The sequence below is a fragment of the Cibotium barometz genome, chromosome 57 (assembly GCF_041138505.1).
Source record: "Cibotium barometz isolate CiBa-2024 chromosome 57, ASM4113850v1, whole genome shotgun sequence".
Taxonomy (NCBI): domain Eukaryota; kingdom Viridiplantae; phylum Streptophyta; class Polypodiopsida; order Cyatheales; family Cibotiaceae; genus Cibotium; species Cibotium barometz.
The window spans coordinates 23595311-23613613 of NC_141102.1; the positions used below are offsets into that span (position 1 = coordinate 23595311).

The 18303-nt window shown below is 44.3% G+C and overlaps 1 protein-coding gene across 4 annotated transcripts in view; it reads right to left on the bottom strand.

The window, feature by feature from the left end:
* Positions 1-16104, bottom strand: part of LOC147606578 (phospholipase D beta 1-like) — a 55809-nt gene extending 39705 nt beyond the window's left edge. For 2 of the 4 annotated variants that reach the window (XM_086791861.1, XM_086791858.1), the window contains exons 1-4: positions 15974-16104; positions 15703-15826; positions 14372-15307; positions 13852-13968 (exon numbers count right to left, since the gene is read on the bottom strand). In XM_086791861.1, coding sequence (XP_086647987.1) covers positions 13852-13968; positions 14372-15301 — 1047 coding nt within the window. In that variant the 5' untranslated portion in view covers positions 15302-15307; positions 15703-15826; positions 15974-16104. The other 2 variants (XM_086791860.1, XM_086791859.1) reach the window with 1 other exon arrangement.
* Between the last annotated feature and the right edge of the window lie 2199 nt (positions 16105-18303).

Genomic DNA, 18303 nt, shown 5'->3' on the forward strand with positions numbered 1-18303 from the left:
GTTACTCGCATCGGTGATCACCTGAAATGGTTCGTCCCACGAGGCAAGGGCTAGACAAGGCGCTTCTGACAAAGCCACCTTGAGGTTCTGGAATGCCTCCAATGCTCGTGGAGTCATTCGAATCTTTTGCCTCCTTGTTTTCACTCCCTTTAGCAGATCGGTGAGGTCTGCCGAGAGATCAGAAAACTTGTCAATGTGGGTGGAATATGCCTGGCATATCCCCACAAATGATCTAATGTCATAAGCAGTCTGAGGTACTTCCCAGTTAACAATCTCGGCTACTTTAGCCGGATAAGTCGAATGCCTTCGGCACTGATTATATATCCCAAGTAATGTACCTGGAACAGATAAAATTCTGACTTCTTTTCATTGATATAGAGCTCGTTGCTTTCCAGCAACTTAAGGACTTTCTCCACATCAATGTCATGCTGCTCAACTGTAGCTGAAAATATGAGTATGTCGTCCAGAAATATGAACACACACACTCCAATCAACTCCCGGAAAATACGCATCATCATGCGGTTAAATGTAGCTGGGGCGTTCGTCAAACCAAATGGCATGACCACAAATTCATAGTGGGCCCGTTCTGTACGGAAAGATGTCTTGGGGATGTCCCCCTCAACAATCCGAACCTGGTGGTATCCACTCTTTAAATCCAATTTAGAGAACACCTTAGCTCCATTCAGCCTCTCGAGAATGTAGTCAATTCGAGGCATCGGGAATCGGCTCTTGATAGTCAGCTTGTTGAGTGCACGATAATCGACACACAACCGAGAAGACCCATCTTTCTTCTTGACAAATAAGATCGGTGCTGCAAATGGCGACACGCTGGGGCGGATGAAGCCAGCTTGCAACAATTCTTGGAGTTGGCGGTCCAACTCCGATTCCATTGCCTTAGACAGGCGATACGGAAACTTGCTCGGGGGTTCCGAGCCTGGGAGGAGGTCAATCTTGTGATCCTCCGGTCTGGACGGGGGGAGCTGGGGAGGGAGACTGTCCCGAAGAAAAATCTTCTGGAACTTTTCATGGAGAACCGAGTACTTCTCGGAAGCACTGGCCACCGTCTGGGCTGTCTGGATGTAAATCATCGCACACTGTGCGCCTTTCCTGATTGCTCGCTTAGCCTGCAAGTGGCTTATGAGCGGAAAGTTTGGAATACCTGGCTCACACTTAATGGTCCACCTTCTGTACAGAAATGTCTACGTGGCATCCAAGTGCGGGATGCACGTGACAATCAGAGGCTGATGGCAAAGGTGTGGATCGGGATGCTCCGGTTGCTATAGTGGGAGTGGATGCCTTAGCAGACTTTTCAACCTGAAACTTAGTGCAATCTTGCTTCCCGTGTCCCACAATGCGACAGAAGAAACAACAGTTCTTTGTCTTGTACCGTGTTTGTTCATCCGGCTGGAGATAACCTCCAGTGATGCTCTCCTTAGCTTTTTCCTCAGGAGTCGTCTTGGGCGTAGAATCCTTCTTATTGCCCGATTGACCCTAAGAATTTTTCTTTTGGTCCTTTTGGTGTTTGATGTTATGAGCCCCATTACCCTGGGTAGATGACTACTAGGTAGATGACTGTTGCTGGGGCTTAGGGGTAGTTGTACCTGCTTGGGCTTACCTCCGCTCAACATGAGTTCCTGATTCTGAGTGAGGGTCAATGCCCATGCATAAGTTTGAGGCTCAAAATTCCTTATTGGGTACCTAATGTTACTGCAGAGTCACAAGGGATGGGAACGGGAACGGGACGGGGGACGGCCGTATGTAGGAAGCGGGGACGGGGGTAGGAATGGCACTTAAAAATTACTTTGTCGGCGCCACCCACTCGCCTGTACGAGCAAAGCTTGCATGCCAATGGCCGTGCACCGCCTCCATGAGGGGATGGGGTGTGATTGACCACATCCCACCATGTCCATCCTGTCATCCTTCTACAGGAACTTGAAGTGTCGCCGCCACATGAGGAGGATGCCATGGATGATGGATGTCCAATGCCTCCTTGTCACTTGATAGCTTGAGAGAGAGAGTGAGTGAGGCTTGAGCCTTGAAAGTTGAGGGAGAACTTGAGTGCGAGGGTGGGTGGGGGGGGGGGTGTGTGTGTGTGTGTGTGTGTGAAGCTCGAGAGAGTGTGTGAGGGAGAGAGTGTGAGCACTGGGTCTTGAGAGGCTAGAGCTTGCTTGTGTGAGAGCTTGAAACTTGAGACCTTAGCCCTTGAGGCTTGCCGCTTAAGGAAGAGAGAGAGTGTGTGTGTGTGTGTGTGTGAAGCTTAAGCTTGAAGTGTGAGAGGGAGTGTGTGTGTGTCTTCTAGGGAGGCAAGAGAGAGGCCAAGGCCCAAAGCCTCAAAGGCTCAAGGCCTATGGGCCAAGGCTAAAGGCCCACGAAAAGCCCCATCCAAACGGCAAAAAAAAAACAGTCAAAAATGTAACCATTGCCCAAGCGGTAACCTGGGGCTTTCCCATGCAGCCGTCCCTCACAGCCGTCCCCTCTTGGATCTGTCCCCAGAACGCCGTCCCTTGTGAGGGACGCCCAACTGGGGCGTCCGTCCATCCCCGTCCCAAAGTGTTCCTAGGACGACAACCCCCGTTCCAAGCGTCCATCCCCTCCGTCCCCTGTGACTATGTGTTAGTGTCTAAACCTTGAATAAACTGCTTGAGCTTATCTTCTTCCGATATGCCCAACTGATGGGCCATCAAAATGACCTTGTTGGAATAGGTCAAAACAGGGGAACCACCCTGAGTGAGTTTGTAAAACTCATCCTCAAGACTGGTCATGTACTGTGGTGGAAGAAAACTGTTAGAAAAAGTGATCTATGTCATATCATAGACAAGGTCAAAGGGATGTGGATGAATGTGGTGAAGGCTAGGAGTTATCCCACATGCAAAGGCAAAGCCCATATGGTACTTGGACCTATATAAAGGGTCATTTCAATGTAATGTGACACAACAACTCATTCTCAAGTACACAATCTCTTGGTCAAGTAAGTGCATCTTGTGTTGCTTTGTATTGCTCTTTGTCATTTGTTTATAATCATGTTTAGCATTATGTTTGAGCCTCCATAGGCTAGCCTATCCCTAGATCCATGATTTCCAACATGGTATCAGAGCTTAGGTTAGTGTTTAGATTAATGGTGGGTCTAGGATTACGAGGTGATTAAGACCTTACTTAGTTTTAGAGCTTTGCATTAGGGTTATTTCTCTTGTGAAGTGATGCCCATAAGTGAAGCGTTACTTAACAAGATTGCATTAGTCTTCATTTAGGGTTTTCATTGATTTCCTCTTGCATTAGTAGAGAGCATTTTTCTCTATTCAAGATTAGGTCTCTCCACCATGTGTTATTAGGGTCACACTATAGCTTTCTCATTAGGTTTGCACTAGATCTCCAGAGAGAATTTCAGAGCAGCTCAAAATGGCAACCACGTATAGTGGAGATCTTTGAGGTGGCAGAAGATCAGAAAGATAGTAACCCTCATCCACCGCATAAGAGAAGCAAAGCTTCACCGAGAACAAGAGGAGCAACAGTCCATTGGTTGAGGTAATAGCAGCTCAGCTTGGCGAAGAGAGAGAGAGGGTGCATCAGCGCCTACGAGTAGAAGTAGTCAACGAGTGTGCATGAGCAAATAGAGTGGAAAACACAAAAGAGAAGGAGAAGCTTCAGCAGATAGCAGCGTAGACAACAACGGAAGAAGGGACCGGCTTGCTGAGGTTCTGCAGGGAGACGTCGGGGGTGATCTGCAGCAGGCGCAGAGAAGGTGGCAGCAGCCGCAGGTGTGAGATCAGAGAGCCGCAGCAGACGTGAGGACTGGGTTGCACAGCTCCTAGTGAGGACACAAACAGAGGAAGTGCTTGAAGAGAAGCAGGCGATGCAGTTGACCAGATCAGAGAGCGCAGCGTGGACAGATCCGGAATCAGCGCAGCAATAAACGGGACCGCCGGTGGAATCAAATCTGCCGTTTTCATTTGAAAATAAAGGATTTATTCTCTATTTAATGAGACTAAGGTTTAAAAACCTTAAAGTAATTTAAGAGGTTGTTCCTATGGCACTTAAGGAAGGATGTTCTTATACCTCTTTTTTGAAAAATTCTATGCATTATGCCGATGCCTCAAGGATGGGAATGCACGCACGTGTGCAATGTCAGGACGAAGAAGATGCTATGCAAGATGAAGATGCAGACAGAGATGCAAAAATGAATGAAGACAAAGACGAAGATGTCAATGAAGATGAACAAGATGCTGTCTATGTTGATTATTATGTAATGGCTCACATGTCATAATGACGAATGATTTATGCCCTCTCTTACCCAAATGTTTATGTATGGACACTACTACCACCGAACAATGTAATCATATAACCACCTCTTATGATGATGAAGAGGTACCTGATGATGAATGGGCTTTCTAAAGCCATGATGATGCACTCCTTTACTCAAGATGTATGTTCACCTCTGACCACCGATGATGTAGGTCATGTGATATGATGTATGCTCACAGTTCTCCTACGTTGGCCATGTAGCCCACAAGGGGGGATTGATGGGAGTTGGGTTTCCATGCTCAACACATGATGGTGCACATGAGGCACAATGTTCATGGATATGGAGTATTGGAGAGACACATGATGGTGCACATGAGGCACAATGTTCATGGATATGATGATGATGATGCTATGATGATGATGGGGTATGGGAGAGGAATGTTTTCATGTAGGAATGTTTTTCATGTCATGTCATTTTCTTTTCGCAATGTAGAAGCTATGCTCCCTATGAGCGATGCTAATTTCTTTTATGTACTGTAGAGCTATACTCCTTATGAGTTAAGCTTTTTCTTTCATGTAATGTTAGAAGCAAGGAAGGGCATTATGATATGCCATGATCAAGGAAGGGTGTTAGAAAAAGTGATCTATGTCATATCATAGACAAGGTCAAAGGGATGTGGATGAATGTGGTGAAGGCTAGGAGTTATCCCACATGCAAAGGCAAAGCCCATATGGTACTTGGACCTATATAAAGGGTCATTTCAATGTAATGTGACACAACAACTCATTCTCAAGTACACAATCTCTTGGTCAAGTAAGTGCATCTTGTGTTGCTTTGTATTGCTCTTTGTCATTTGTTTATAATCATGTTTAGCATTATGTTTGAGCCTCCATAGGCTAGCCTATCCCTAGATCCATGATTTCCAACAAAAACAGGCTTTGACGTCGGCCATGAAGGTAGTCCAATCAAATTGGAATTGGCCTGAGATGGGGTCTGTGTGAAGTTGTGACCAATGTTGCCACCAAGTAACAGCTCCCCCGTGAGTTGGTGTGCTGCCACATGGACTTTGTCTTGTGGATCTCTAATTTTAACTAATGGAAAATGTGCTTCAAATTGATGAAAAAACTGAGTAACGGCAGCATGATCACGCTTACCATCATACTTACTAAAATTTGGAGAGGTTCGTATAACGGTGGTGCTAGGGGTGGTGGAAGACGAGGTATTCGGAGCCGTCTTGGGGAGGGATGCCAGAATCTGTACCATCATCTAGATTTGCATAGCGAGTCTTTGCTGAAACTCCCGATCAACGGCTGCTCGACGGCGCTGGTTTTCCTCATATTTGTGTGTGGCTTCCTTATCCCTTTGTTCCTCCACATGTCTCTGTTCTCCTCTATTTTTTTCTTCTGCTGCTTTTCTTCTGGCTTCTTCATGTCTTTCGTCGTCTTTTCTTCTTTGTTCCTCCATAGTGAAGAACATGTGTCAGATCTGAGAGGCCTTCTTTGGGCTTCTCTATTTTTGCGGCAAGCTGCATCTTCAGAGAATTTATTGCTCTATCATTATTCTCACGAGCTCTTCTATGCTTGGCGGAAGCGTACTTTCTCTTGGTGTGTCGCTTTGGAAGCTTTGTGCCTCCATAACTTCCAGTTGGCTTTCTTCTTGATCCACAATCCTAAGCCTAATTAAGAACAAGATGTTGATTTGAACATGATTTAGACAGAGGAGAGAGAGGAAGAGAGAGAGATTGGTGTCAAGGTTTTCTGTATTTAATATTATACAAAAGGTGGCATAAATGCTATATGGTTGGGCCTTGGTCAGCCCCAAGGGGGTGACCTTCTAGCCCCTTTCTTCATATCTTCTACAGATGCTGGCCTTGATGAAGAATGAGAATGACTTGATTGATGCTGAATTAGGACTGATGTTTATATATATGCTTGAGGTACACATCGGCCAACAACTGTTGTTGTCGGCCTGCTACTTGGACAAATAATCATTAAATATGCTAATAAATTGCTGCGCTTAACTCACTGCTTGCCCTCGCCAGATGCCTTCATAGTGGTGCATGGCCGCCTGTTGCCTAGGTGCCTGGCTGGCTGTGGACAGGCCTCCATGCTAATGCTTATGCTGCTGATCGTGACCCTGCTGCTGATGGTGATGATGAAGGTGATTCTTGATGATGAAGGTGATTCTTGATGATGATGTGGCTGCTGATGATGAGGATGATGCTGTAGACAATGATGCTATAGATGCTAATGCTGATGATACTTATCTGATGGTACTTATGCTTCTACTGATGACTGACTTGAATAATGATTAGTAAGGGATTTTAGCCATGGCACGGGCCTGGACGTGACACTGAACATGACCTGGTTCTTGACCACCATGTTCACCTTTGCGTTAGGAATTCCCTTGGCTGTCCTGGCCATTTGAATACCTCCAGCACTTTGTGAATCTGAGACGATTATGACCTTTGCCAAGCCTATGCTTATATAGTCCTAACTGATATATATATATATATACCTAGATGAATCCAACAACATGCCCAAATTCACCTTTTAGGAACGTGCATGTTATATACTCATGGTAGTCAACCCACAAGACTATATAACTATCAACTCCATTATGCATAGTATGGACTAGATACTACGACATCCCCAGTAACGTCATCAGTGCAGTAGGTGTAGAACTCTGTATCAAGATATGCTCTCACACACGCACTCCACCCACACACACACACACACACACACACACAAGCATATATTCACACAAAGGCCTTGGTACTGAGTTTCTGTCAAACCTCCGGAGACGGAGATGCAGGGCAGACTCAACCATAATGAAGCCTAGCAAAAAGGGAAGTAGCAAATAGAAAGAATTATTCCAGCAAATAAGTAGTTGATAGAACAAATGCACTACTAAAGATAGAAAGAATTAACACAATATCAACTGCCCACAACTCGGATGAAAACTTCACAATGTGAAATCTGCATGTCCATCGACCTGTTTATTAACAGCCCACGAGTTTATATGCTCATTAAACAGGCGCCTTTTCACATTATGCTAGCCGACTAGCTGTGCAGCCCTTGGGGCTGGCCGAATGGGCTACAGCCCTAAGGCTGACATGTTGGCCAAGCTTGGTAGAAGCTGGCCAACAGGCTTCCCATGCCCTCCTAGGGCTCGCCACTAGGTGCTATGGGCTTCATGGGCCAAAGCCATGGCCCATGGGCTGCCCCACATGGCCCAAGGTGCTATGGGCTGCCCCACATGGCCCAAGGTGTAGGGTACCACTATACACTCCATGCAATCTACATGCAACTACATGCTTTTCTCAGGGCCCTTCTGGCTACAAGCCTCATGCCCGGAACACCTGTCATCATTAAGGACCGGCACTGCTTCATGTGTGGGCCTTGCACACCATGTACGGGACTTGTACACCTAAGCTTGGACGCTCAAGAGTGGAACCCTAGCTGACTCATCCCAGACTAGGGCTCACAAGGGACCAATTTCCACTCCAGGTCCTACACCTGCTGTGCAGATATGTCAACGTGGCATCCAAGTGTGGGATGCATGTGACATCCCCTTCTGCTTATCTTAACGGAAGCCACAAAGCCTCCAAATAGTCCATCAATAATGACGGATAATTTTCAAAGTTCTTGTCAAGCCACACTGCCTCATGTGCCCCTCCGTCTTGAAACTTGGTGAGGAACTGTCTTTCTTTTCGGCCAGAGTCGTGCTTGAAACGATGCAAGAGGATATGTTCTAGAACCATAACTTCAGCTTCGTCCACTATGTCTGGTTCCTGTTCATTGTGGATATCAGAGTCAGAAGGTCCAATATAAGGCTTCAACCAACCCATTGACGTAAAGCTCATTGCTTTCAAGCAATTTCATCACTTTTTCTACGTCAATGTCGTGCTGCTCTTCTGAATCAGCATGTCGTCCAAAAAGATAAACACACTAAAAACCCACATCATCATGCAGTTAAATGTAGCTAGGACGTTTGTTAAACCAAAAGGCATGGCCATGAACTCGTAGTGGACTCGCTGAGTTCGAAATGTAGTTTTGGGGATATCCCGACCACAATTCTTACCTGATGGTATCCACTTTTGAGTTCAATTTTTGAAAACATCTTTGCTCCATTCAATCTCTCTATGTAAGTCCAACGGGGCATGCCGTGACAGATTCTACCATGTGTCCAAGAGATAAAGATATAGAGAGAGAGGGGAGAGAGAGAAGGGAATAGGGATCTTGCACAGTACACCACACTAAGCTGGGAAAAGGCCCCTGTAACACGCGGAAGCTCTGGGAAGTCTTCTTTCAGCCCTAAACACTCTTGGAAACCTTCTGATGCAAAAACGCACCATCTGATGCAAAAACGCAGGTAGAGAGAGAGTAGAGAGAGAGAGTGAGAAGTGCTGGAAATTCACTATAAACTATGGTACAAAAAGGTACATATCTTTGCAGCCCTTGGCTGCCTTCATAAAAAGGTAGCTAACCCTAAAATCTGTCCCCTATGGGACCTCTAGTGATCCAATCCCCTAGTGGGAGAGAATGCCTAAGACAAAGAGCAAGGATGCCTTTATATAGGCCTTGGAGCATGTGGGAAACTGGCCGACTGCTGGTCGGCCAGTTATTGATTCATAAAATCAATTAAAATGCAGCCGACTGGTTCTCTTGGATGCGCCTGCTGCCAGCACCCTCTGTCCTGCAGCCGACAGCCCTTTGGTCATGCTGATGTCAGCCTCCATGCAGCCGACAGCCTTTTGATCCATGCTTTGCTCCAAGTCCTGCTCCATGTCCATCTTCTACTGGTTCATGGTCTTTATCTGCTTGCCCCTTCTGGATTTAGTCTTGAGAAGGTCCATGGCATTGCTGATGCACATGACATCCCCCTCTGCTAAACTTGATGACGGGAATCCAACCTGCTCTTGGATGACTGTCATCATCCCAATCCTGTCCTGAAGTCCCTCTATCATCTTCCATCCCTGGCAAACCTTTTTCTCTGAAAATCCGATCTGTTCTCCAAACCACTCTGTCTCTGATGAAGATCTATGCATCTGTCCTTCCTCTAGTCCACAATCCATTCCTGCCCTGACTCTGAACACCGTCTTGGTCTTCGTTCCTGGAACTGAGTCTGGCACTCTCACACCACCCTTGGAGGATCAACCTCCCTTGGGACCGTTCCCTTAGAACCTATCTGGCTCACGGAACTGCCATCCCCATCTGGCACTGTGGAACACCACCAACAAACCTCCTGGGAGTTCTTCCCGATCTGTGTTCTTGCATTGGGCTTCGAATCCGTGTACTTTCCTGTACCTTGGACCTGTACACCATCATCTAGGACTGAATCAGTGTTTAGCTTTGCTGAGCCTGATGCTCTGATACCAATGTAACACGCGGAAGCTCTGGGAAGTCTTCTTTCAGCCCTAAACACTCTTGGAAACCTTCTGATGCAAAAACGCACCATCTGATGCAAAAACGCAGGTAGAGAGAGAGTAGAGAGAGAGAGTGAGAAGTGCTGGAAATTCACTATAAACTATGGTACAAAAAGGTACATATCTTTGCAGCCCTTGGCTGCCTTCATAAAAAGGTAGCTAACCCTAAAATCTGTCCCCTATGGGACCTCTAGTGATCCAATCCCCTAGTGGGAGAGAATGCCTAAGACAAAGAGCAAGGATGCCTTTATATAGGCCTTGGAGCATGTGGGAAACTGGCCGACTGCTGGTCGGCCAGTTATTGATTCATAAAATCAATTAAAATGCAGCCGACTGGTTCTCTTGGATGCGCCTGCTGCCAGCACCCTCTGTCCTGCAGCCGACAGCCCTTTGGTCATGCTGATGTCAGCCTCCATGCAGCCGACAGCCTTTTGATCCATGCTTTGCTCCAAGTCCTGCTCCATGTCCATCTTCTACTGGTTCATGGTCTTTATCTGCTTGCCCCTTCTGGATTTAGTCTTGAGAAGGTCCATGGCATTACTGATGCACATGACAGCCCCGCCCCCTTTTAGGAGTTTATTCAAGAACAATCCACGGGCACGCTGGCCAAGACCAATACAATCAATGAATACAAAACAAACAAATATGCCGATATAGGATATCCAAGTCGAGGTCGATGTCGAGGCATGAGATCTCTGATGTCGAGCACACCACGGGAATGACCCACAAGTATCTCTCACTGTAACATGCCCATCTTCAATAATAATATATGCCCGTTTGATAGATGAATTTATGGTCTTTTTATGATGTAAAAATCGTCAATTTTAATAATCGAGCTATTTCCACTTGGAATCTTAAAAATCTGAGTCCAAATTTGGAATCTGCGCGCAATTTTACCCTCATATAGAATTTTACAGCACTCAAAACAGACACCGGATTAAGCCTATACGTAAATTTTAGTTATTTTCAATTAAAATACGGTAAACTTTAAACCTTAATAAATGCACGTCCGAGTGTCCGAGTGACAAACGGTCTACACTCCCACAACCAAGGAAACACTCCGGACATTTTCATCGAAAAAAAAAAATTTCAAACCCACCGGCCGCTCCGGCATGCATATCAAGGCCGGCACCCTAAATTAGGGGTCCCTATCCCAAAAAGATGGCATTCACATACTCGAGCGCCCGTACAATAGCCGCGTAAGAACCAAAGGCTGACCACCCCAACGTATGGTCCACATTGACCGACACGTGGACGCCCATGCTGCCACTGACTCGAAAGGTACATGCGTACCTCATCTTTTGCCCGTGCACAAGTACCATCCCTTTCCCCACGCTCATGCAGCCACAGGCCGGCGTACTTTCACTGTACACCGTCCTTTGTACCCCACTTTGCTCGCCCTTTTCCCTGCACCCGTACACCATACAAGTTCCTATATAAACCCCCGGTACCCCCATGGCCAGTACCCCCGACACCCTGTGGTGCCCGTACACAACACTCCGCCCAACAAGCCGTACCCGACACTTTGTGCCGAACTGTACTCGACAGCCCTCTGCAGCCACTCTCCCAGCAAGCCTTTTTAGCCCATCTCCAAGTAAGCTCTATAGAGAATTTTTCACCATCTCACCCTTGTATTGAGTGCAGGATGTCCTTAGCTGCTCTCCCTATCAGAATGCACAGCGGAAATGAAAGACAACTGCTCTGCAAAACGCAGAAGAGAGAGAGAGAGAAGCTGTATAAACTTTGCTATATACAGTAGATCTTATACACAATATACAAGAGGTGTGGGGGCTAGGCCCTCTATATATATGGCCCTGGGCTGCTGGTCAGCCAGCCCAAAACAAGCCGACAGCAGCCCCATCTGATCACAACCAGAAAAAACCACAGTCGGCCAGAGAAACTCAATCGGCCAACACTGAACAACAGGTCGGGAGGCAGATGTCCAGACGGCCACAAGATTGCTACCCCCGGCATTCATGCCCATCATAGGGTCAATATTGCCGGTTCCCACACCTAGCATTCCATACATTCCAGCCATGTTTCCAAACATACCACTATGCATACCGAGCTGCATGCCCCCATACATGTTTCCTTGCATTCCGGGCTGCATGCCCCCAAACGTGTTTCCTTGCATTCCAGACTGCATACCACCATACATATTCCCTTGCATACCAGGCTGAAAACTAGCTCCAAAATTCCCTGGAATACCCATGCCTCCTTGAGGATAATCCCCAGTCATGGATTGGAACACAGAGCCACCACCAAAATAGCCTGGATGCATAGACTGCTGTGGAATAGATGGCTGTCCGAAAAAGGAACTCTGTGAGTTGGCACCAAAAGCATGTTGCATGTTCGGAAACTGTCCAAAAGATGGATCCTATGGAAAGGCACCACTATTGCCCTGAGGTAGGTTCTTAGAACGCACTTTCTTCTTCTTTTCAGGCTCAGAACGCGATCTCATAAATTCAGCAAACTGCTCACTTTGAGTGAGCTACATAAACACATCCATTACACCTGTCAAACGATTTTTAAACTGAGCATCATCTTCCTCTTTACTAGGCATATCTTCTGGCTGTGTTACATCCTCATATTGTGCATCATCTGCAGCCTGTTCTCCTGCAAGAATATCCTCATATTCATTTCTCTCAAGAGAGGTCTCTTGCTCTTCCTCTTCATTATAAAAATATTCGTCTTCTGTGTCTGACATGTTGCTGAATTTTTCAGCAATGACTTTCCTCGAGACAACCACGAGCTCACCCCCTTAAGAAAGTTGATGATGGGTCCCGGCAATGGAACCTTGCAACTGGCCTCTGGTAGAAACCAAAGTGCGGTAGACTAGCAATCACCCTTCCAATTGTAGTCCAAATAAATAACAAATTAACAGGAGCTAGAATGCTCCAGAACTGAAAGGAAATCGACACCTATTGGCCCCAAAGCTTGGTGTCCCTTTTGGTATTTCTTTATTCAAATTCAATGAAATGTATAACTGAGTACAACAAAGCCAGTCCAGGAAAAGTAAACCTATATGTCCAATCTGGCAACCCTCAAGACCTCTTAGCACAGAGGATTCACACACAGATTTGTGTCCCACAAAAGCAACACACTGTGCTTCCCTCTAATCAACCAAGACAATTCAACAGGGCAGCCTTGAGCACACATCTGGCTGTTCCATGAACATGGTTTCAAACTCAGTTCAAATACACATCCACTGTCCAATCTCTGTTTCCACCCTTCAAACTGCCATACCCCTCCTCTCACAAGGGGCCAGATGAAACAACTTTGTAGCAGACATAAGCCAGTGGAAAGAAAGAAAGATAGATATGTTCAGAGCTTACCAATTTTTATGCGTAGTTCTGCACCAGAGGGACTGACCGTACCAGTCTGTACTTGCAGCAGGCTGTCTGTACTTTTCTCCCTGCAGCCACCTGATTGATGCACCGACTATACTCTGATAAAGCGCCGCCTGCAGCTGAAGAAGCACCGCCTGCAACTGTTCACGACTGAACAGGACTGTACTCGCCTGTACCTGTCCGTGCAGGTCTGCAGTACACTATACATACAATGATCTTGTTGATTCACAGCTTCATGATGCATACCAAAGATCCTTGTAGCCCTCTACTTGCAATTGGACAAGAGAAGCGTGTGCTGATCCACCAATGTGTACTTGCTGCCTTGCAGACTATAACAAATGGATCCTCTTGATCTTTGAATGATCATTCTAATGAATGCATAATTATCCTCTTTCTAGAAAAAAGGTATCAATTCATAATCAAGTCGGTTTTGCCTTGTCCAAAAAGTCATATTTTGTGTCCAAACTATGCCCAAAAGGTGTCCCAACCATTGGACTATGTCTTGGGCACTTTCGGGAGCCTGTACGGCTGCAAAATCCACTCTAAATCTGCCCATATATTTGCTAATGAGAATATACATGTCTATGACCATCGGGATTCAAGGATGCACATGACAATAGGGGTACATAACCTAGCAAACAATCTTGGAAGGCTTTATATATAATCATGCATTTAACATCCACACCCTCTCTTGATAATCTATGGTGCTAAGCTTTTTTAAATAAATTTTCTTACTAACATAGCTCCACTCTTGCTAGCCACCAAATCGTTGGGTATATCAAAAGTGCATGGAAGACCGAGCTCAAAAACCACTGAGAAGATGGGTATCTAACCTTTTGCTTGACCCAGCTGACCTTTCTGTCAGCATAGCGAGGAGCAAGCAAACAATGAACATTTGAATGTTTAAAGAATCTTCTGGTGTCTTCATCGTGTGTACCCATAACACCAACCTGCACATTCAAAGACATATATGAAACACAGCTCTTTGACAACTGTATTATCAGATGCATCCTCAACAATATTTCTTCATACAATCGAGAGAGAGAGAGAGAGAGAGAACGGAAACAGATGACGTCTCTGCAACAGAAACAGCCTAAAATTAGGAACGACTAGTTAATAGTAAATTTGGGAGGGAAAAAAAAAAGTAGAAATGAAGGTGAAAGTTCTGTCCAAGCTGGATAGAGTATACTGGAATGTCCTTCCACCGGCAAGCACCTCCTCTCTGCTGCCATTTATTTTAGCACTAGCATTATACAGGATGATAGATAAGAGCATACATACATACATACGTGTATATATGTGTGTGTGTGTGTGTGTGTGTGTGTAGAGAGAGAGAGAGAGAGAGAGACACACATTTTTTATGACAGAATGTGATGTTTTGTCATCCCAAACCAGCAATAAAACACGGGCGGTTTCATAATGGGCCTTCTGCCTTAACAATTCACCGAGGTTTTTGTGCGATGTGCCACTCCGCACTAGTCTCGTTTTGGTATATATGGACCACCCAGCAATGTACACAAGATGATGTGCATCTTCAATAGCTTGACAAATATCCTCCCAGCATTTTCCATGTTCAAACTTTATCCCACCCTGGAGACGGATCTCAGGAAGCAGATTGTCCGGGACATGGGCATCTTGATAGAGAGTAACCCGCCCACCTTTGTGCAAAGAAAAGTAGGTATTTGGAACCCCTTTGTAATCCGGACCAACACCCACGCCATCTTTGTATAGTGGGTCTTCTTCGACTGCACAGTATTTCAAAGAGAGCCGAAGCTGCACACCTGACCTCAACGGCTTCCCATCCTTCCCAAGGAGGTCATAAGTTGAATTCTCGATTTTCTCATACAGAAGTGATTCAGCCTGGATCTTCACTTGTCCGATAAACTGGGCACCCAGCATGTCATTATCTTTGATGACGAAGTCCACTTCAGCCACAGTGTGCGCTACCGGGATCACGAAATGCGCATCCCACTTGGGATCCGGAGTGTTTTGGATAACCCGTGTCCTTGCCACAGTGGCATCTTGCAAGACGACACACACATATGGATCACTAGTGATTCGCTTGTGGAGCTGACTTGGATCTGCATTTGGGATCACTTTCATACAAGGTTGGCACACAGTTAGGCATTGCCGCAAACCCTCAGAGAAAGAATCCATGTTAGGTAAGTTAGTTGCCTCATAAATCCACACATCCAATGTCCCATACAGCAAGATATGATTCCAGTTTGGGTTTCCCGAAACCGGTGCCTCTGGTCCATTTGGTGTAGCAGTATGCAAGTCCATGTTGAACTGGAAAAAGAAAACTGCTCTTCAGGGCTAAATCAAATCACTCCTTATGCAAAGCCGAAATTCAAGAAAAGAAAGCTTTTTAAAAAAACAAAAGATTGATTGCTAGAGAGCAAGGCACTACTCAAGATATCAATATCCGAGCAATTTTGTTTTTTAAGAGTAAAAAATCCCAAGTATTGTCAGGCAAGTAGGTTAAACGCGGAAATAAACAATATATTATTTGATGTTAACAAGCAATAATGCCTGTTGAAAGGGACGATCAAGCTGGAAAAAACGCTCATCTGCATATTTATTTATTTATTTAGTTTAGAGAGCACCATTTTTCTTTCTAGTTTTCCCGCAAAACAGTCCCCCAAATAAAAAAAGTGAACGAGAAATTTTGGAAAAAGATTGACCTATTTCTGGGTCAGTCGTTTGCTCTGATCTGAAAAACCCACAACAGCAATCGAAAAATCGGCTCACTGTGGCGTCAAATCAGCGCAAGCCCACCTCAGTTTGACCATTTTTCTCATCGCCCATCTGCAACGAATGCACAAAAAATGCATGGAAAGTTCAAAACACAGTGAGCTTTTTCGCATCGGAAAAGCAGAAATCGCCGCTCAAAACCTTAGGATAATAGCAAAACTTTTAATTACGCAAAAGGCAAGATCAGATTTTGGGTAGTACAGTGAAAGAATGTGATTCGGTGGCCTCGAGACAACCAGAAACTTGCAACAACAGCGACAATCTGGAAACGTGTGACAGGACCTCCACATTGAGACACGTCCGCAAGCCTCCATAGTTAATTTTATTATCCCTTACGCCTTTTGCGAGTAAATAATAATATGTATATACGATAAATCATAATAATGAATTCACACCCCGTCTTCATCACTGAGGACTGAGAATTGAGTCAATATGTGGCAAACATGTTTCTTTTGAATGTGGTATATTAAGTCCAAGGTATTCGCAATATTCTCTTTGTTTTAAATGTGGTATATATAGATGTCCGCATGCATTACGCGTGTCGATTACTCTTGTTGCATGGTGTACGCGTGTCGATTGCTCTTGCCGGCTCATATGGGCTCCTCTTCTTGTAGATGACAGCATGCATTACGCGTGTCGATTTCTCATGTATGAATATTGTAGAACCCCATTCAAAGACTATCAATTTTCTATACAATGGTCAAGCAAATTTTGTGCATCTATCCTCATTCATGCCATGTGTGGATGGCCCCTTGGCTCAACTACAATAATGTGAATTCATGTGGGATGTTACCACAGGACTAGCCAATTATAGCAAGCATTTGTATTGCACACCATCGTTCAAGCCATGTTTGGATGGCAATCAAAGGTGCATTAGTGTTACATTCTAATGCCATAATATTTGGTGCATTGTCTTCCAATACTCAAGCGTGTGGATGATTGATTTTCTAACAAAAAATTTGGGATATACTAATAAAAGTAAGGAAAGTAGTAGCATTGTGTATTTGACAACCACCTTATAGATGAAGCGATTGCAATAATGGTTTCTAATAGCGGGCTACACTGGCACATATGCTCACATAATTTTCACCTTCAATGCATCTCATCCAATTAAATGTAAGATGAACCTAGAAATTATGCCATGCACCCCCTCCCTCTCTCGTGCCCTCCCTTAAACCTTTAGCTATGATGCATCCATGGTTGCGCACGCATGGTTGATACTATTTGGCTTCTACAAACAAGTAAATTGTTTTAGTGGCTTGGCCTATGATCCTAGTTTTAAATATTGAGATGATATGATGTGCTAGTTTTCGTCCTAATGAGCTCATAGTTTTGAGGTGTTTATTGACAAAAGTGCAAGAAGCCATGTGTTACATTCAATTTTTTAGTGGGGATTTCTTACATGGCTACCATATGTGATCCTTTGAAGTGTCCAATGTTGTAATAAAATTTTATTTTCAAGAGGGAAGGTTGTGTGTGTTCCAAATGGTTGGTCAATGCTTAAAGTTGACCAATTTTTATAATAGTCTACATCCAACAATAAATTCCTTCACTTCCTTATTTTTTCAAGATAGGAATTTCATCAAAAAGAAGAAAAGGTTAGGGCTCCTTAAAGGATGTGTCTTTTCAAACTCCAGCTTTATTGGTATGTACGCTAGGCTAACTCCCTCGTCCCTATAAATTATTATATTTTGAGGCCTTATAAATTAGGAAAAATTAGAAAAAAATCGTGATAATTCTTTTTCTCGAGAATTTAATATTTTCGAGGGTTATTTAATATTGAAGTACGTTTTCTCGTGCTGACATTAGATAGATGCGGGTTATTCGCATATTTTATTAATACGATTATACCTCGTATTAATGGATATTTATGTTTGGATTAATTCTAAACGATATATTCATGATTTTTTACCATTGTTTAGCCATTCTTTTTGGACATGTTCCTTAATTTCTTTTGATGGCTATAATTTTCGTTCAAAGTGTGTTTCACCTTTGACACTTTTTCATGATAATTTATTTTGCACTTATTAAAGTGTGGATTGTGCTTAATTTCTTAAGCCTAAGACAAATTCTATCATGGGTTAGTTGATCGGTTTGTTTTGGTGGATTTTTTTTTTATATTTTCCAAGTTTTATATGGACTCATCAGGTTCTGCCTAGATCACTTATGTCTAGGGTTTTCTTATTGAGTGCTACACACATGTGTTTCACTTTCTTACTTTGGAGTTTTATTTGGACAACACAATGTTCATATACTCCGGATTGATGAGTTGGCCACCAATTTTAATGCTTCTTTTGGCATGATTAATGTCCATTAGATGGTATGCATTGATTCTTATGATCAACTATGGTTTTTATGGATTGGAGTAGCTTCTATGCTTTTATCCATGGTTTTATAATGATCTTTTGATCTTTTGAATAATTACATGTGCTTTGAAGGTAGCATTTGCCTTCGTTTTTTGCACATAATTTTGGAATATATTTCTTATACTCTTGTATATATTCCAACTCGGATACCTAGTTACTTATATA